Below are 21,598 nucleotides of genomic sequence, written 5' to 3' on the forward strand. Positions count from 1 at the left end.
AGACACACAAGGTGCAGAGAGAGAGAGAGAGAGAGAGAGAGCAAGATTAGTATTAGCATTTGAGAGGTCTGTTCAAAAGTCTGATAACAGCAAGGAAGAACCTGTTTTTGAATCTGTTTATACCTGTTTTCAACTTTTATATCTTCTGCCTGATGGAAGACGGCAGAGGAGAGTACAACTGGGGTGGGAAAGGTCTTTGGTTATGTTGGGGTTGCTTTCCTAAGGCAGCAGCAAGTATAAATGGAGTCAATAAATGGAAGACGAGTTTGTATGATGGACCGGCCTGTGTTCATGACTCTCTCTGTAGTTTCTTGTGAAAAGCAGTTAGCATACCATTCTGTGATGCTTTCTGTGGTGCATCAAAAAAAAATTGGAAGAGTCCTTGCAGACATGCTAAATTTCTGTAGTCTCCTGAGGAAGTAGAGACGTTGTGCTTTCTTGATAATTGTGTCAATGTGGGTGGACCAGAAAAGATTGTTGGTGATCATCACTCTCAGGAATGTGACGCTCTTGACCTTCTTCACCTCAGCACCATGTTTGCAGTTAGAGGGGTTTCCACCACTTCTCTTCCTGAAGTCAACGAATACCTCCTTTTTGCTGACATTGGAGAGATTGTTGTCTTTACACCATGCTGCTGATCACTTGATCTCTTTCCTGTATTCTGTCTTGTCATTGTTTGAGGTCAGGTCTACAATGGTGGTGGGAATTGCCAATTTGTAAATGGAGTTAGACAATGGGCAAGGCTGACAAGGCAGGACCTTTATTGTGACCTCAGCAGATGCAGGAATTGACACCATTCTTTTGGTGTCACTCAGCATCATAAACCAGCTGTCCAAACAACTGAGCTAAAAAGTACCTAATTGCATTTTTTGTAATATAAAATGAGAGGAGTTCTTATGCAGGGAAACAGAAAGTGGCAAGCTGTTGCCATAACAGTCAGTCTGACTTTGATGTTAGACTTGCTGCTGTTAGAGTTCTTAGGGAAGGAGAGAATTTAAAGTGGCATATAAATGAAGCCGGTTGGGCCAGTAATGAGATATAAATGCATAGAAATATAGTAGTTGCTGCACATTAGCGAACTTCCGAATTCAAACGATTCAACATACTTTTCTTCTTTCATGACCCAAGACATGTTTCCTGAAGGTTCCTAATTTCAATACACATTTTAAGATTGTGCAATGATTGTAATTCCCACATCTAATTTTAAAAGATTAATGGATAAGTAACTGCAAAGTTGCCAAAACCTCCCAGGATATAGTAAACTCAGCCAAAGCAGGAATTGAACCCTCACGATTAGCGTTAATCTGCATTGTAAACCAGCCATTCAGCTGATGGAGCTAACCACTTCTCAACCTGCAGGCCCAATTACATGATTGCAACTGCTAGTTTATTTGTTCCATCATTAACTATATAACTTTGACATTTATTAATCAGTCTGTTTGCAACTTTGAAAAATTAAGTTCCTCCAGGCTTACTGCCTCTGATCTCCATATCTCCCAAAAGTCTGATTTCTGGAAAGAAACTTTGCTTCATCTGCAGAATGAACCAATTTTCAACTACTTCACATGCATCAGAAATTTCACTATCTGTTCTGTTGCAAAAGAGATCTCTGTGTAAGCCAACTGAGAGAACATTAACTGGATATTGACTTACTGGTCTCATGTGAACAAAGTTGATATCTTTTATTTTAAGAAATTTGCAATTTGTAGCTATTTTTACTTAAATTTCTCTCTTTCTTGAATACCTGTGCATGAATGTGTCTCACAAACAATTAAAATACGTGACTACGTATTTTTCAAAGGGAAAAACAAAACACGAAGATAATTTTAAATTTAAAAACCATATTTGATATGCCCAAAAGAGGAATACAAAAATAATAGTTCGTTTCACCTCCCCCTCTTTTCTGTGACAGGTGTAATCTGCAATCCTAGGCAGACTGCTCCAGGCATCACCTAAAGCTGTTTGGAGATCTTTTTGGTTCCTAAGAGAGCATGGTATTCTATTTTTCCCTACAAAAATCATTAGTTCTAGTGCTTGACTGTCTTTATTTTCTCTCCTCACCCTGATACTATTGCCTTCTCCTCCCACAGAGTAAATATCTGGCTTGGTGGAGCCAACTTGCACAAGTGCACCATCATTTTTAGGTATTATACTGTTCTATGTCCCAGTCACTTCTTGTTGCATTTGCATTGCATTGCCTCAAGTGCATCTTCCTATTGGTGTTCTTTGTCTTTTTCAGCATTTCATTTCTGGCTGTCCTCTCATTCTGTATGCTTCTTCTTCTTTGCTCCTCTCACTCTTATGCTTCATTTATTGTTGCTTCTCAGCCATTCCCTTTTTTTCTCCTTCATTGTTGACTATAACCTTTTAAAATTCTCTCTATCTTCTCTTTTCTTGTCCACCTTTTGGCCATTCTTACCAGTAGGAAGCCAGCATTTTGCAATTTGAGCACATGCGGCATTTGCACTACATCTGCCAAGCAATATCAATGCATGAAAATGTAAAAGTACAATTTGCAGCAGACAACATCCATAGGAATGCTCTCCTGAGTTCACCATATTACATTTAAATACCCTGAAGCCCCTGCATTTAACTTTGGGAGTGTTGCAACCAAATAAATGTTAATTTTTATTCAAATGAGCAAGCTGCCTCTGCAAATGCCATAGATAGAGATAGTGTGCTATTAACATTAATAAGGTACAGTCGTGATCTGTGCCTCCTAGTTGATGCATATTGAGACTGAATCACCGCCTTCATGTCTGAAATTGGGAGCTGGCAAAATTTTAATATGAGCATTGTTTTGGTTTTTTACAGAAATGCCCCATGTCAAACAGTCCTATGTTAAACAATCTTTGACTCCTGCCAAAACTTCCGCTGTGTGTCTGACAGAAGACTTTCAAAAGATTACTGAGCACAAAGATTTATCAGAAAGGTAATATGTGACAAGTTGCATCAAATTAATTGTCTGAGTCATTTGTGCCATTAGCCAATATCCTTGTTCATGAATTCTGTATGTAAATTGCTTGCATTCAAATTGAATGGAATTTTCAATTTTAATATATGACACAGTAATTGGAATCATCATTGCTCTCCAGTACAGTTTTTATTTTTATTTTCCAAGGAGATAAGAAATAGGACAAGTAATTTAGCCTCACTGTTTCAAAATGTAAATTCCTAATTGATTGAAAAAAAAAATCTGCTTTGGGCGGCATGGTGGCACAATGGTTAGCACTGCTGTCTCACAGCACCAGAGACCCAGGTTCAGTTCCCGCCTCAGGCAACTGTCTGTGTGGAGTTTGTACATTCTCCCTGTGTCTGCATGGGTTTCCTCTGGGTGCTCCGGTTTCCTCCCACAGTCCAAAGATGTGCAGGTTAGGTGAATTGGCCATGCTAAATTGCCCGTAGTGTTAGGTGAAGGGGTAAATGTAGGGAAATGGGTCTGGGTGGGTTGTTCTTCGGAGGGTCGGTGTGGACTTGTTGGGCCGAAGGGCCAGTTTCCACACTGTAAGTAATCTAATCTAATCTAATTTACTCAGTGCAGTAATATAATTTAATTGTGCTAATAACTTCAAATTATATCTTGTCTTCTTCATCAGGTATAGTATTGGAGGTTGGTTAGCTCAGTTGGCTGGATGGCTAGCTTGTAATGCAGAGTGATGCAGATACATTCATAGAGATGTACAGCACGGAAACAGACTCTTCCATGCCAACCAAATATCCCAACCCAATCTAGTTCCACCTGCCAGCACCTGTCCCATATCCCTCCAAATCCTTCCTATTCATATACCCATCCAGATGCCTTTTAAATGTTGCAATTGTACGAGCCTCCACCACTTCCTCTGGCAGCTCATTTCATGTACGTACCACCTCTGCTTGAAAAGGTTGCCCCTTAGGTCTCTTTTAAATCTTACCCCTTTCACCCTAAACCTATGCCCTCTGGTTCTGGACTCCCCCACCCCAAGGAAAAAACTTTGTCTATTTATCCTATCCATGCTCCTCATGATTTTATAAACCTCTATCAGGTCACCCCTTGGCCTCCAACACTCCAGGGAAAACAGCCCCAGCCTGTTCAACCTCTCCCGATAGCTCAAATTCTCCAACCCTGGCAACATCCTTGTAAATCTTTTCTGAACCCTTTCAAGTTTTGGAACATCCTTCCAATAGGAAGGAGACCAGAATTGCATGTAATATTCCAAAAGTGGCCTAACCAATGTCCTTGTCAGCTGCAACATGACCTCAACACTCTTGACCAATAAAGGAAAGTGTACCAAACGCCTTCTTCACTATCCTATCTACCTGCGACTCCACTTTCAAGGAGCTATGAAGCTGCACTCCAAGGTCTCTTTGTTCAACAACACTCCCTAGGACCTTACCATTAAGTGTATATGTCCTGCTAAGATTTGCTTTCCCAAGATGCAACACCGTGCATTTATCTAAATTAAACTCCATCTGCCACTTCTCAGCCCATTGGCCCATCTGATCAAGATCTTGTAATCTGCGGTAACCTTCTTCGCTGTCCACTACATCTCCAATTTTGGTGTCATCTGCAAACTTACTAACTATACCTCATATGCTCATATCCAAATCATTTATATAAATGACGAAAAGTAGTGGACCCAGTACCGATCCTAGTGTCACTCCACTGGTCACAGGCCTCCAGTCTGAAAAATGACCCTCCACCACCACCACCTTTTACCTTTTGAGTCAGTTTTGTGTCCAAATGACTAGTTCTCCCTGTATTCCATGAGCTCTAACCTTGCTAACCAGTCTCCCATGGGGAACCTTGTTGAACTCCCTACTGAAGTCCATATAAATCACGTCCACCCCTCTGCCCTCTTCAATCTTCTTTGTTACTTCTTCAAAAAACTCAGTCAAGTTTGTGAGACATGATTTCCCTTGCCCAAAGCCATGTTGATTATCCCTAATCAGTCCTTGCCTTTCCAAATGCTTATACATCCTGTCCCTCAGGATTCCCTCCAACAATTTGCCCACCACCGACATTAGGCTTGTCCTTACCACCTATGACTATAATGATACAAATATCTCAGTAAGGGGCCCAGCAATCACTTCTCTAACTTCCCACAGAGTTTTAGGGTACACCTGATCAGGTCCTGGGGATTTATCTACTTTTATGTGTTTCAAGACTTCCAGCAGTAATATGGACATTTTTCAAGATGTCACCATTTATTTCCCTACATTCTATATCTTCCATGTCCTTTTCCACAGTAAACACTGTGGGTTCAAATCATGTGCTGATTGATATTATCATGAGGGACTCTCCTTCTCAACCTCTTCCCTCACCTGAAGCACGGTGACCCTCAGATAACCACCAGTCATCTTTCTGTAATGAGAGGGCAGTCCTTTGGTCTGGTAGAACAAGGGCTTATGCCCGAAACATCAATTCTCCTTCTCCTTTGATGCTGCCTGACCTGCTGCGCTTTTTCAGCAACATATTTTTGAGCTCTGATCCCCAGGATCTGCAGTCCTCACTTTCTCCTGGTAGAACAATGGCAACCTTATTAATTATACTTAAATGATATTGATTAAAGAATATGATGATCTATAAAGACAAGACATTATTCTGTCTTGGTGCATATTTTAAATACCATTTAAGACTAGATATAATGCCTGTAGGTTTTTTAAATAAATAATGGTATGTTCAAAATCAGGTTATAGAATGGATCCCTGATTTTACTTATTTGATATTTCAGTTAAAACATTTAGAGACATTGTGAACCTGGTATCTTTGTAGAGAAAGTGTTCTAAAATTCATAGGTTGTTAATTTCCATGGAGCCAGAGGCTAATACCTGTTTAAAAGAGGCTAGTGAGAACTGGTGGGAATGGACAACTGATGGGGCCCAACCACTTCTGTCTCTGAAGTAACCCTAACTGGGATTTCACCGAAGGATCTAGGTAATAGCAGCTAATCTTTCTTACATCTGGACATACAAGTAGGAAACAGAACTGATGAAGTGGCATCATCTGCTAAAATTCCCACTGATCCTGCCTTTTGTGCCGTATACTGCAAGATCATAGTATAAAGGAAAAAAGAGTGCAGACTTACAGGTTTAATTTGTGAAATGAAACACTTGGGTGAAAATAAGCAGTGGGCTTTCAGTGAAATAAAAAAGGACCTTTTGGCTATGCAGTCAAACAACACTAACGCCATTTCTTTTCCTTCCCTCACCACCTTGTTAGTGCTCCAGGTACTACCAGTATTGAGGAAAAATTGAGGACTGCAGATGCTGGACAGTCAGATAACGGGTGGCGCTGGAAAAAACAGCAGGTCAGGCAGCATCAAAGGATCAAGAGAGTCGATTTTTTGGGTGGAATCCTTCTTCAGATTCTGACCAGCCTGACCTGCTGTGCTTCTTCCAGCACCACGCTTTATCACCCACCAGTACTGATGCAAACATTAGCCATTATTATGCAAATTCCCTAATCCTGAGAGCTTCAAGGTGAGGCACGTATTCCATTTGTTAAAATGCAGTAGTAAAAGATAGGATCGCAGCTTTTCATTTCCAAAATAATCAAAATAGTTTTATGTATGTTGTGTGTTCAGCATATACTTCATGCAACTGGAGAAAATACCGCAGTGGTTAACAATGTGGTAGTGAGCAATGGCAGATTAGCAACTCCTCACACACTGAAGCAACCTGTATCCTATGCAGAAAGATCTGGATAAATTTCAGGCTCAGTTTGATAAGCAGCGAGTAACATGTGTGCTGCACATGTACTTGGTAGTGGCTACTTCCAGTTGAGAAAGCCTAAACATTTCTCCTTGATATTCAATGGGATTACCATGGCTACCACTATCAGAATCCTATTACTATTGACCAGAACAGAATGGGGTCAGCCATATAAAAACTGTGGCAACAAGTGCAGTTCAGAGGCTAGGAATTCTGTGGTGAGTAACTCACCACCTATCTCCTCAAAGTCTGCACACTATCACCAAGTCACAAGTCAAGAATGTGATGAAATACTCTGCACTTGCCTGGATGAAACTCCCCATCCAGGACACAACAACTGGCTTCATTGAATCTAAATCCTATACTTTAAAAATTCACTCTTTCAACTCTGACGTGTAGTGACAGCAGTGTGTACCATACAGGAGATGCATTGCAGTAACTTGCCAAGACTCCTTTGACAGAACCTTTGAAACCTGTGATCACTGTCATCCAGAAGGACAAGGACAGCAGACATGTGGAACAGAATCACTTGCAAGTTCGCTCTGCTTTGCAAATCAGCTGCACAGTCTATTTCATGTTTTACCTCTCTCCTGTCTGTGGGTGCCATCTTCCTGTACTCTATTCCTTCCCCAACCCTCCCACCACCCTGTAACCCTGAGCTTTTCCAGCTATTTTTGGTTCTGATGAATAGTCACTGGACTCAAAACACGAAGTCCTTTTTTTCCTCTACAGCTGCTGCCACAGCTGCAAAGTTTCTCCTACACTTTCTGTTTTTGTATTTGATTTCCAATGTCCACAGTTTTTATTTGTATTTATCGACATAAGTTATTGATGCAATTGGCAGAAAGGCAACAAATAAGTTCAATGTGGAGAAATGTGAGATGGTCCACTTTGGTACGAACAACATGGAAAGACAGTATAATATAAATAGTGCTATTCTAGACAGTGTGTAAGATCAGAGAAACCTGGATGCATATATGCATAAGTCAGTAAAATTGCCAGGACATGTAGAAAGAGCAGTAAGTAAACTATAGAAACATAAAACAATTAGAGCAGGAGTAGGCAATTCGGCCCTTGAAGCGTGGTCATCCGTTTAATATGATCATGGCTGATCATTCAATTCCATATCCTGTTCGCAGTTTGTCCCTATACCTTTTGATCTCTTTAGTTCAAAGAAATTTATCTGTCTATCTAACTATTCAGTGTTTTGGCCACATCTGCTTTCTGTGGAAGAGAATTCCATAGGCTCATCACTCTCTGGGTGAGGAAGTTTCTCCTCATTCAATCCTGAATGGCCTACCCTGTATCCTTAAACTGTGATGAGTGGTCTGGATTACCCAGTCATCAGGATATCCTTCCTGCATTTACCACCTTAGTACTGTTAGAATTTTTTAGGTTTGTATGAGACCTTCTCCTCCCTCCCCGCCCTCTTTTTCCCCCCCCACCCCCACCCACCCCCCACCTGATTCTTTTAGTGAATATCGTCCTAACTGATCATCCAGTCTCTTTTCATACATCAGTCCTGCCATTTCAGGAATCAGTCCAATAACATCAGCATACAGTACGCTAAGGCTCGGCTTCATAAATAAGGTCGTAGATTACAAGCTCAGGGAGATTATGATGAATTTATAAAAGACAATGGTTAGACCTCAGCTGGACTATTACACAATGCAATATAGTACAGGAACAGTTCCTTCAGCATAGCAAGTCTGATCCGATTCCTAGTCCTTATTTAGACTGGTTACTTACTGCCCATGCACAGAATCTACCCCTCTGTTTGCCCAACATTCATGTGTCTATCAAGATATGCCTGAAATGCTAGTAATGTGCCTGCTTCCACAATCTCCACTAGCAACGCATTCAAGGCACCCACCACCCTCTGTATGAAAACATTTCCCTGCACTTCTTCTCTAAACTTTCCCCCTCTCACCTTGAACTTGTGCCCTCTTGTAGTTGACTGTTCCATTCTGGGAAAAAGCCTCTGATTTTCCACTCGATGTCTCTCATAATTTCATAGATCTCAAGTCTCCCCTCTTTCCAGTGAAAACAATCAGAGGTTTTCTAACCTCTCCTCATAACTAAAACCCTCCGGACCAGGCAACATCCTTCCCTGCACATTTTCCAAAGCATCTCCATCTGTCTGGTAGTGTGGTGGCCAGAATTGCATGAAATACGTGTACACAATCCTTTATCCGAAATCCCAAAATCTGAAAATCTCAAAAATCCGGAGTTTATTGTTAAGTTTTTTTTCCTCCGTAGCAAGGGTGTTTAGTGTGCAAAAAGTTAACTCACTTGACCCACAACATGCTGGGGCATGGCCCAGCACTGGCAGGCATCAATTCTGTCTCAGGGTCCGTAGTACTCACGGGTGCATCTGCTGTTTGGTAAGATTTTTAAAAATTTCACCATTAAACTGTCACTTATTCCGAGATCTGAAAAGTTCAGAATTCCAAAAACCAGCTGGTCCCAAGAGTTTCGGATAAAGGATTGTGTACCTGTATTTCAAAGTGTGGCTTAATTAAAGTTTTGTACAACATAACTCACCAACTTTTATATTTGATGCCCTGGCCAATGAAGGGAAGCGTGTTGTATGCCTTCTTGATCACTTATCCACCTGTATTTCCACTTTCAGAGATCTGTGGATCTGTAATCCCAAATCCCTCTACATGTCAGTGCACCTCAGGGTTCTGCCATTTATTGCATAATTCATACCCAAATTTGATGTTCCAAAATGCAGAGTTCACATTTGTCTGGATTAAACTCCATCTGCCATTTCTCTGCCCAAATCTGAAATGTATTCAAATTTTGCTACCTTGTTTGTCAGTCCTCCTCACTGTCTGCAACTCTGCCAATTTTGGTGTCATTCACAAACTTATTAATCAAACTATCGACATTTTCTTCTAGATGATTTATATATATATATTACAATCAACAAAGGCCCCAGCACTGATCCCTGCAGAACACCACTAGTAACTGATCTCCAATCCGAAAAGCACCCTTTAACCCTACTGTCTTCTAGTTTTGCATCCATCTAGCCAGCTCACCCAACATCCCATGATTACCAGCCTTATCAAATGCCTTACTAAAATCCATGTATACAACACCCACTGTCTTCCCTCATCACCTGCTCAAATCAAGTTGGTGAGACATGACTTCTCCAAACAAACCCATGCTGCCTAGTCTATTTATTTCAGAATGTGAATAAATACTGTCTTTTGTGGTTCTGTTCGCTGAGCTGGGAATTTGTGTTGCAAACGTTTCGTCCCCTGTCTAGGTGACATCCTTAGTGCTTGGGAGCCTCCTGTGAAGCACTTCTGTGATGTTTCCTCCGGCATTTGTAGTGGTTTGTATCTGCCGCTTCCGGTTGTCAGTTCCAGCTGTCCGCTGCAGTGGCCGGGATATTGGGTACAAATTCTATCAACAAACACATAGAATCTGTTCCAGGTCGATCAACAAACACATCGACCTGGACCCAATATACCGGCCACTGCAGCGGACAGCTGGAACTGACAACCAGAAGCGGCAGAGACGAGCCACTATAAATGCCGGAGGAAACATCACAGAAGCGCTTCACAGGAGGCTCCCAAGCACTGAGGATGTCACCTAGACAGGGGACGAAATGTTTGCAACACAAATTCCCAGCTCAGTGAACAGAACCACAACAACAAGCACCCGAGCTACAAATCTTCTCCCAAACTTTGAAAATACTGTCTCTCAGTAGCTTCTCTAACAGCTTTTCAATTGCTGACACTAGGCTCACTGGCCTTTAATTACCTGGATTATCTCTGTTTCCCTTGTTAAAAAAAGGAAAAACATTGGCCATGCTCCAGATCTCTGGAACCTCACCTGAGGCCAAAGAGGATGCAAAGATACCTGTTAAGGTGCCAGCCATTTCCATTCTTGTTTCCATCAGTATCCTGGGCTAGTTCCCATCTGGCCATAGAGTCATACAGCACGTAAACAAACCCTTTGGTCCAACCAGTCTATGCTGACCATAATCCCAAGCGAAACTAAACTGGTACACCTCCCTGCACTTGGCCCTTATACGTCCAAACATTTATTATCCATGTACTTATCCACATGCCATTTAAATGTTGTAACTGTACCTGTATCCATTACTTCCTCTGGAACTTTATTCCACACACAAACCACTCTCTTTATTATAAAGATTGCCCCCATGTCTTTTTTAAATCTTTCTCCTCTCACCTTCACAATATGGCCACTAGTCTTGAAATTCCCCATCCTATGGAAAAGACACCTGCCATTCACCTTACCTGTATCCCTCATGATTTTATCAAGTTGTATAAGGTCACCCTTCAACCTCCGACGCCCAGTGAAAAAGTCCTAGCTTATCCAGCCTCTCCTTATAGCTCAAACTGTCCATTCACAGAAACATGCTGGTAAATCTCTTCTGGACTCTCTCCAGCATAATAAAACCTTTCCAATAACAGGTAGACCAGAACTGGACACAGTACTCCAGAAGAGGCCTCACCAATGTTTTGTATAACCTCAACATAATGTCCCAACTCCTATACTCAAAAGGTCTGAGTAACGAATGCAAGCATGCTACATGCCTTCTTAACCACCCTATCTCTATGTAATGTAAAATTTAAAGAGTTATGTACTTGAACCCCAAGGTCTTTCTGTTTTACAACACTACCTAAGGCCTTCTTCTTAATTGTATAAGTCCTGTCCTTGCTTGTTTTATCAAAATGCAATACCTTGCATTTATCCAAATTAAACTCCATCTACCATTCTTCAGCCCATTGATCCAATTGATCAAGATCCCTTTGTAATCTTAAATAACTTTCTTCACTGCCCACTATATCACCAAATTTGGTACCATCCACAAACTTATTAACCATGCCTTCTATATTCTCATCTAAATCATTTATATAAATGACAAAAAGAAGTGGACCCAGCACTCAAGAACATCACTGTTGATTTCTGAACCTCCAGTCTGAAAACAACCCTCCACCATCTTTCACTCTGATGTCGCCTGGGGATTTGTCTACTTTAATGTATTTTAAGACACCCAGCAATTCCAATTCTGGTTTGGAAGATTGTGAATGCTTTGGAGAAAGCACAGGAAAGGTTTTCGTGAATGGTTCCAGGGATGAGATACTTTGGTAATGAGGGAAGATTGGAGATGTTGAGATTGTTTTCTGTGGAGAGGAGAAGGGTAAGAGGAGATTTGATTGAAGTTTCCAAAATCATGAGTGGTCTGGAGAAACTGTTTCTGCTGATAAACAGATCAAGAACTAGAACATACAATTTTAAAGTGTTTTGCAAAAGGGGCAAATGCTTGGTGAGAGAAAATCTTTCCACAAAGCATGTAGTTGGAGTGTGGAATGCACTGCATTGAAGAATGGTAGAAGCATTCATCTGAGGCATTCGGGAGGAATTGGTGTTTATTTAAATAGAAATAGTGTGGGGCTTATGGGAAAAATGAGATTGACACAAAATTAAAATGGTCAGAAAATTGTTGCAAACACAATAGACTGAATGGCCTCCTCTGTGCCATAACAACCCTGTCATTCTGTGAATTATTATACTATCAGAAGGACAGTAACAATTATAAACCCAGTGTGTAAATCAAACTCTGTTTTTGGTATATCTGTGTACAAAAAAGATAGCGATAAAGCTGATTGCATGAATTGAAATAAAGGAGTAGATTTACAAGTTGTTATTATTAGTGGAGAGTTGCATGTTGGGAGTTTCAGATGCAGAGATTGTTGGACCATTTATAGACCATGCAATTTTAAAACTAATTCAGATTGGTTAAAACTGAATATAGTGTGATGATTTTCATTCCTGAATTCCTGATATGCAATACAAATCTGTAAAGCTTAGTGCCAGAAGTGCTAACTTGTAAATGACCCCAAGATTCATTGTATGTAATACTTTGAACACAGCAAAGAAATCTCAGCTGAACTCTAAAGCTTGAGAAGCCAATGATACACTTTGAGATGGTTATGTCATTTCCTGTATTGTAAACAGACATAAACAATATTTATTCTAATCATGATTATACTTGGTTGATAATCTGGAACTGATTGCCTAATTTACTGTGCTGGCGCTGTGAGGCAGCAGTGCTAGCCGCTGTGCCACCGTGCCGCCCATATATACTCCATTGCGACTTTCACAATTTATACTTATAGTACAAGAATATACTATCTGACACAATACTAATTTTTGTCATATCTTATTGGCAATAATATTGAATTAGTTTTGGCCACATTTGGAACCTGTGCATAATTGTAGTGTTCACATTAAGGAAGTTATAGAAACATAGGTGATGATACAAAAAAAAATTGATAAGAATGATTGCAGAATTGAGAAGTTAAACTTACCAAATACACCTAATTCACTCAAGTGCTTTTCTCTAGAAGAGAAAATGCTGAGGGTGTCTGAATAAAAGGTTCTTCAAATATTTGAAATTATTTGGTAGGTGGAGTACAAAACAAGATTTTTCACTTGTCGGGAGACCACAAATATAAGATACCCACCAATAACTTCAAAAGAGAATTCATGTGAAGCTTCTTTATTTTAGAATTCTGCAGTGAGAATCTCATTTCTTGTCTCTCCAAAGACAGCACAGAAGTCAATAATGTGGTGAAATAGCTGAGAGTGCAATAGGTAGATGGAGATAGGTGTAATGGTGATGGGTTAGTGAGGAGGATGGAGCAAATAGGTGGGAAGGAAGATGAACAGGAAGGACAGGACATGAGGGCAGTGCTGAGTTGAAGGGTTGGAACGAGGATAACGTTGGGGGGGGGGGGGGGGGGGGGTTGGGGGGGGGGGGGGGGGTGGGAGGGGAAATGAGGAAACTAGTAAAGTCCACAATGATGCCGTGTGGTTGGAGCGTCCCAAGGCGGAAGATGCGGTGTTCTTCCTTCAGGCGTTGGGTGGTAAGGGAGTGGCGATGGAGGAGGCCCGAGACCTGCATGTCCTTGGCAGAGTGGGAGGGGGATTTGAAGTGTTCGACCACTGTGCAGTGGGGTTGGTTGGTGCGGGTTTCCCAGAGATTTAAGTTAGATATTTTCAGTTTCTTATAAGAGAAGCACAATTTGCAAGAAGAGTCATAGAGATGTACAACATGGAAACAGACCCTTCAGTCCAACTCGTCCATGCCGATCAGATATCCCAACCCAATCTAGTCCCACCTGCCAGCACCCGGCCCATATCTCTCCAAACCCTTCCTATTCATATACCCATCCAAATGCCTCTTAAATGTTGCAATTGTACCAGCCTCCACCACTTCCTCTGGCAGCTCATTCCATACACATACCACCCTCTGCGTGAAAAAGTTGCCCCTTAAGTCTTTTTTATATCTTTCCCCTCTCACCCTAAACCTATGCCCTCTATTTCATGGACTCCCCGACCCCAGGGAAAAGACTTTGCCTATTTACAATATCCATGCCCCTCATAATTTTGTAAACCTCTATAAGGTCACCCCTCAGCCTCTGACGCTCCAGGGAAAACAGCGCCAGCCTGTTCAGCCTTTCCCTATAGCTCAAATCCTCCAACCCTGGCAACACCCTTGTAAATCTTTTCTGAACCCTTTCAAGTTTGTTGAATCTTACATTTTTCTGCAGTGTGTTATGTAAGATAAGTGATTTGGAATCATTAAAGTAGAATTTTGGATTGCATATTTAGGTTGTCTTCTCCAAATCGTTCTCCATCCTGTCAGCCTGGCATTCAACAAACAAACCGGCAGTCACTGAAACTCAAAGCACCACCAGCCACTGCCTGCGCTGATCATTGCAGGGCAGGACAGGTATGCATTCTTTCATTACTGAGGTAGCTGAAGGGAAATATTATATTTCTTGCTATAAAGCCATAGTAGTATTATATGCATGTATTGTATAGAACACAAATTATAATATCTATGAACCATGATTTGATCATAAGGGAGCTCTGAGCCATGATTTCTGTAAAGGAAGGAATTCGGGACAATTTTCTTTTAATTCTCCATGCCATGTGTTTAATTTCATAGGGAACTATGGTACCAAAAAAGACAGAAACCATACTGGTGATTCTCTCTAACCCTCTTGTTTATAAAGAGCATTTCTGATGTGCTGACAGTGAGAGGAGGAAACTGTCAGCTGAAAATAGACAGGAGCTTCAATGCATTTTTCACATACTGCATTCAAATCATGCCATACAAATGAATACCTCGGGATATTTCGAGCTGAGCTGCAAATAAGTTTAAGGGCATACAACAATATCCATTCAATAGGTCTCCTGCTCCTTTAGTTTTGTCCATGATTTCTAACCAGCTAAGATTCATTTTTGATATGCTGAAGACTTCCAGAAATTTCACTTTCTGCTATGATAGCATGTCATGTGTGTTCTGTTCAAAGCAAGTCATAGAATTATAAAGATATAGAGCACAGAGACAGACCCTTCTGTCCAACTCATCTATGCCTACCAGATATTCTAAATTAATCTGGTTCCATTTGCCAGCATTTGGCCCTTATCCCTACCGAGGAACCTCGATTATCCAAACGAGTTGGGTGGGCACTATTTCGTTCAGATAATCGATTATTCAGTTAATCGATTAAATGCCTTTTCTCTGGGCATCGGAGCTTTTTGTTAAGTCTGCTCCCTGTTTAGGAGATGAGGCAGCTGCACACAGCATGCGAGCCCTCCGCCCAATACTGTCCCCCCGTCCCAGTCCAACACCAGCCCCGCCCGCTCCCCATCCCCGTCCAACACCGCCCCCTGCCTGCCCCGCCCAACACCATTGGCCCCCCCCAATCCCTGTCCAACACTGCCCCCTGCCTGCTCACATCCAACACTGTCCGCACCTGTCCAACACTGCCCCCCCCCACCTCCATCCAATACCGCCTCCTGCCTGTCCCTCCATCCACGCCCCCTTCTCCAGGCAGCCGGACTAGAAGTCAACAACAAGACTGCAAATAGTGTACACACACTCTCTCTTTTTCACACACACACACACACACACATACATACACACACCTTTTTACTGCAACCTTTTGACAGGTTCCACCTTTGCCCTGTACAGGACAATGTTGGAGAGATTATCTGGGGAAGGGGGTTTTAGGGTACACCCCTCTGTAGACCTCCAGGGAAAGTGTGGGTGCAGAGAGAGAGGGTGAGAGGTCAGTCATTTGGAGATGGTGCCTGTTTAATCACTAAACAAAAAACACGATTAGTGTTGGAAACCCATCTTTGATGTAATGTTTCTATTGGGACCTCGAGATCTCCTTTGGATAATCCGATATTCGGATAATCGAGGTTCCTCTATAAACCCATTCAGACGCCTTTTAAATGTTGGAATTGGACTTGCCTCCACCACTTCTCTGGCAGCTCATTCCATACACACACCACTGTCTGCCCCATAGGTCCTTCTTAAATCTTTCCCATCTCACCTTAAAATCTATAGCCTCTAGTTTTGGAGTCTCCCTACCCTGAGAAAAAGACCTTGACTATTCACCATTTCCATGCCCCTCATAATTTTATAAACCTGTAAAAGGTCACCCCATAACCTCTGATGCTCCAGGGAATATAGGCCCCAGCTTGTTCAGCCTCTCCCTATAACTCAAAACCTCCAACCCTGGTAACATCCTTGTAAATCTTTTCTGAACCCTTTCGAGTTTCACAAAACTTTCCTAGAACAGGGAGACCAGAATTGAATACAGTATTCCAAAAGTGGCCTAACCAATGTCCTGTAAAGCTGCAATGTGACCTCCCAACACACATACTCAATTCACTCACCAATAAAGGCAAGCGTACTAAGCACCTCACTGACTACCCTGTCTGCCTGCGACCTCCACACTTGAAGAACTGTGAACCTGCACCCAAGTCTCTTTGTTTGGCAGCACTCCCCAAGAACTTACCATTAGGTGTATAAGACCTGCCCTAATTTGTCCTACCAAACATAGCACCTCATATTTATCTAAATTAAACTCCATCTGCCACTCCTTGGCCCATAGCCTATCTGATCAAGGTCTCATTGTACTGTGAAGTAACCTTCTTTGTTGTTCACTATACCTATCAATTATGGTGTCATTTGCAAATTTACTAACCATACCTCCTATATTCACAGCAAAATCATTTATGTAAGTGACAAAAAACCGCAGACTCGCCACCGATCCCTGCGGCGCACCACTGGTCACAGTCCAAAAAGCAAACCTCCACCACCATGCTCTGTTTCCTACCTTCTAGCCAATTTTGTATCCAAATGGCTAGTTCTCCCTGGTGTATTCCATGTGATCTAATCTTGTTAATCAATCTACCATGTTGAATGCCTTACTGAGGACCATATAGACAACATCCACCACTCTGCCTTCATCAATCCTCTTCATCACTTCTTCAAAAAAATCAAATTAGTGAGACATGATTTTCCACTCACAATAGTTAACTATTCCTAATCAGTCCTTTCCTTTCCAAATACATGTAAATCCTGTCTCTCAGAATCCCCTCCAACAACTTGCCCACCACTGATGTCAAGATCACCGGACTATAGTTACCTGGCTTTTCCTTACCCCTTTTTAAAAATAATGGTACCACGTTACTCAACTTCCAGTCTTCTGACCCCTCATGCGTGGCTATCAATGATACAAATATCTCAGCAAGGGGCCCAGCAATCTCTTCCCCAGCTTCCCATAAAGTTCTAGGGCACACCTGATCCAGTCCTGGGGATTTATCCACCTTTATGCATTTTAGGATGTCTGTCACTTTCTCCCCTGTAATATGGACACTTTTCAAGATATCACTATTTATTTCCCCCATGTTCTCTAGCTTCCTTATCCTTCTCCACAGTAAACACTGATGCAAAATATTTGTTTAGTATCTCACCTATCTCCTGCAGTTCCACACATAGGCAGCCTTGCCTAATACTTTTAGAATTATAGTCACTCGCCCTGCTTTATTTGCAAGAGTAGTTCAAGTTTGCTCCTTCTCTAGTAGCTACATCCACATACTGAATAAGAAAATTTCCTTGCACATGCTTAATAAATTCTTCTCTATCCAAGCCCTTAACACTCAGGCCAGTCTATGTTTAATAGGTTAAAATCCCCTACCATGACGATCCTATTATTCTTTCAGATAAGTGAGATCTCCTTACAAGTTTGTTTTTCAATTTCCTGCTTGACTATTTTGGGGGGTTGGGGGTGGGGGGTGGGTGTTGGTGCTGGTGCGGTGAAGCGGGGGCAAGTGAGGAGGAGGATGAGGGAGAGCAGTGGGGGAGAGAAGGGAGATCAGCGGGGGAAGGGATGGTGTCTATAGTACAATTCCAATACGGTGATCATCCCTTTCTTGTTTCTCAATTCTACCCAAATGATTTCACTGGATCTACTCTCTGGAGTACCCTCCCCACATATAGCCGTAATATGATCCCTTATCAAAAATGCCACTCTTCCTCCTCTCTCAGCCCCCATCCTGTAGAATCTGTACACTGCAACATTAAATTGCCAGTCATGTCCATCCCTGAGTCATGTCTCTGTAATAGCTGGCATATGTCTGTCCCATGTTCCCAACCATCTGCCTTACCTGTTAGGCCTCCTGCATCAAAATAAATGCAGTTTAATTGATGAGTTCTACCTCATTCTCTGCTTTGCTCCTGCCTACCTTGACTATTTGACTTACTCCTTTTTTTCAACTGCACCAGCATCAGACTGATCCCTTTTCTCACTATCTCACTGGGTCCCACCCCACTTAGTAGTTCAAATCATCTTGGGTGTCTCCAGCAAACCTCCTTACCAGCATATTAGTCCTTTCCAATTTAGGTACAATCTGTCCTTCTTAAACAGGTCATTTCTATCCCAGAAAAGTTTACAATGATCCAAAAATGTGAATCCTTCTCCCTTGCACCAGCTCCTCGGCCATGCATTCATCTGCTTTATCCTCCTATCCTTACTTTCACTAGCATATTGCACCAGGAGTAATCCCGTCATTACTACCCTCAAGGACCTACTTTTTAACCTCCTGCCTAATTTCCTATATTCCCTACTTAGAACCTTTTCTCTTCCAATATCATTGGTTCCAATGTGTACAATGACCCACTGCTGGTTTCTCTCACCTTTGAGAATATTCTGCACCCTCTTAGAGACATCCTTGACCCTGCACCCGTGGGTCAACACAACATTCTGATATTTCATTTCCGGCCACAGAAGAGACTGTCAATGCTTTTGACTAGACAGTCCCATATCACAATCGATTGTTTGTAACCTGGCATACCCCTTATTACAATAGAGTCAGTCGCGGTACCATAAACTTGGCTGTCAGTGCTACATTCCCCTGAGACTCCATCATCCCCAACGTTTTCCAAAACAGCATCTTTGTTTGAGATGGGGATAGCCACGAGAAACTCTTGCACTACCTGCATACCTTTCCTAGAGGTAACCCATCTACCCGACTATCTGCGGTTTCTCTACCTGCTTGAAACTATTATCCATTTCACGCCCTAGCTCAGCTCCTGTAACGTCCTCTGAAGAGATATGAGAAAAGAGACAAGTCTGAGACTGGTATGGTAGATAAAAGGAGCAAATTAAATTGTCAAGACAGACAAGAGCACAGCAGAAATATGGTAAGATTGCTAAATTAAACTGCATTTATTTAAATGCAAGAGCCTGAGAGGTAAGGCAGATGAACGTAGGGCATGGTTGAGAACATGGGACTGGGATTTCATAACTATTACAGAAACATGGCTCAGGAAGGACCTGCGGCTTAATTTTCTGGGGATAGATGCTACAGAAATAAATAAGTAAGTAAGTAAGTGAGAAATAAATAAGTAAGGAACTCTCAAATATCTGTAAGAATAATAGGGTGGTAATGGTAACAGAATTTAACTTTCCAAACATAGACTGGGAGTGCTATAATGTTATGGGCTTGGATGGAGAGGAATTTAAGTGTGCGCAATATTCTTGTTCAATATGTAGACGGCCCTACTAGAGAAAGAGCAAAACTTGACCTTTGCTTGGGAAATAAGACAGGGCAAGTGACTGAGGTGTCAGTGGAGAAACACTTTGGGGCAAGTGATCATACTATTAGTTTTAGAATGATTATGGAAAAGGATAGACCTCATCTAAAAATTAAACTTCTAAATTGTACAAAGTTCAATTTTGACAGTATTAGGTAGAAACTTTGAAAAGCTGATTGAGGGTAAAGGGACAGTTGGAAAGTGAGACGCCTTCAAAAATGAAATAGCGAGATTTCAGAGACCGTACATTCCTGTTAATGTGAAGGGCAAGGCTGGTAGGTGTAGGGAATGCTGGATGACTAGAAAAATTGAGGTTCTGGTCAAGAACAGTAGGGTGATATATGTCAGCTGTAAACAGTTGGTATTGAGTTAATGCCTGGAGGAGTATAAGGGCAGTAGCAGTATACTTAAGAGGGAAATCAGGAGGGCAAAAAAGGGACATCAGATAGCATTGGCAAACAGGGTTAAGGAGAATCCAAAGAGATTCTACAATACATTAAGTGCAAGAGAGTAACTAGGGAGAGAATAGGGCCCCTTAAAGATCAATGAGGTCTTCTATATGTGGAACCACAGGAGATGGGGTGAGGTATGGAACAAATATTTCATGCCAATATTTACTGTGGATAAGGATATGGAAGTTAGGAAACTTGTAGAAATAAATATTCATAACTTTAAAAGTGTCCATATTACTGAAGAAAGGTGTTAGAGGTCTTAAAATGCGTAAAGGTAGATAAAATCCTGGGACCTGATCAGGTGTATCCCGTAACTTTATGGGAAACGAGTGAAGAGATTGTTGGGCCCTTTGCTGAGATATTTGTATCATCAACAGCTACAGGTTAGGTGCCCGAAGACTGGAGGATGGCTAATGTGGTGCCATTATTCTCTGGAAAGGTAATAACGAAAAACCAGGAAGGATAAACCAGTGAGCCTGATGTCAGTGGTGGGTAAGTTGTTTGAGTTGTTTTGAGGGGATTCTGAGGGATAGTATTTACATGTATTTGCAAAGGCAAGGTCTGATCAGGAATAGTCAACATGGCTTTCTGCTTGGGAAAACATTTCTCAACAACTTGGTTGAGTTTTTTGAAGAGATAGCAAAGAAGATTGATGAAGGCAGAGCAATAGATATTGATTATATGGATTTCAGCAAGGCATTTGACAAAGTTCCACATGTAGACTGGTTAGCAAGATTGGATCAGGTGAAATTCAGGGGGAGCTAGCCAATTGAATTCCAAATTGACTTGAAGATTGGAGACAGAGTGTGATGAGAGGGGGTTATTTGTTGGATACGAGGCCTATGATCAGCGGTATGCCACAAGGATCTGTGCTGTGTCTACTGCTTTTTGTGATTTATATAAATGATTTGGATGTGAAAATAGGAGGAATGGTTAGTAAGTTTTCAGATGACAGCAAAATTGATGGTGTGGACAATGAAGAATGTTATCTCAGGGTACAATGGGATCTTGATTCGATAGGCCGAGCAGTGGCAGATGAAGTTTAATTTAGATAAATGTGAGGTGTTGCATTTTGGTAAGGCAACCCATGGCAGGACTTATGCAGTTAATGTAGGACCCTTGGGGAGTGTGGCCAAACAAAGAGACCTAAGAGTGCAGGCACATAGTTTGTTTAAAGAAGAATCGGAGGTAGATAGGGTGGTGAAGAAGGCGTTTGGCATCTTGCTTTCAGTGGTCAGTGCATTGAGTATAGGAGTTGGGACATCATGCTGTAGTTGTACAGGACATTGGTGAGGTCACTTTTAGAATATTCAATTCTCATCTCCCTGCTTTGGGAAAGATATTGTTAAACTTGAAGGAGTCCGGAAAGGATTTACAATGACATTGCTGGGATTGGAGGGTTTGAGCTATGTGGAGAGATGGAGTAGCCTGAGGATTTTTTCCCTGGAGCGTTGAAAGCTGAGGGGTGACTTTATAGAGGTTTATAAAATCATCATGGGCATGGTGA

General features: G+C 41.7%; 1 protein-coding gene across 1 annotated transcript in view; it reads left to right on the forward strand.

Annotated features, from left to right (window-relative positions):
• LOC140481479 (coiled-coil domain-containing protein 81-like) overlaps window positions 1-21,598 on the forward strand; it is a 114,940-nt gene that overhangs the window by 40,927 nt on the left and 52,415 nt on the right. Inside the window, exons 7-8 of the mRNA XM_072577734.1 lie at window positions 2,815-2,932; window positions 14,350-14,470. Coding sequence (XP_072433835.1) covers window positions 2,815-2,932; window positions 14,350-14,470 — 239 coding nt within the window. The remainder of the gene's footprint in view (window positions 1-2,814; window positions 2,933-14,349; window positions 14,471-21,598) is intronic.

The sequence above is a fragment of the Chiloscyllium punctatum genome, chromosome 9 (assembly GCF_047496795.1).
Source record: "Chiloscyllium punctatum isolate Juve2018m chromosome 9, sChiPun1.3, whole genome shotgun sequence".
NCBI lineage: Eukaryota > Metazoa > Chordata > Chondrichthyes > Orectolobiformes > Hemiscylliidae > Chiloscyllium > Chiloscyllium punctatum.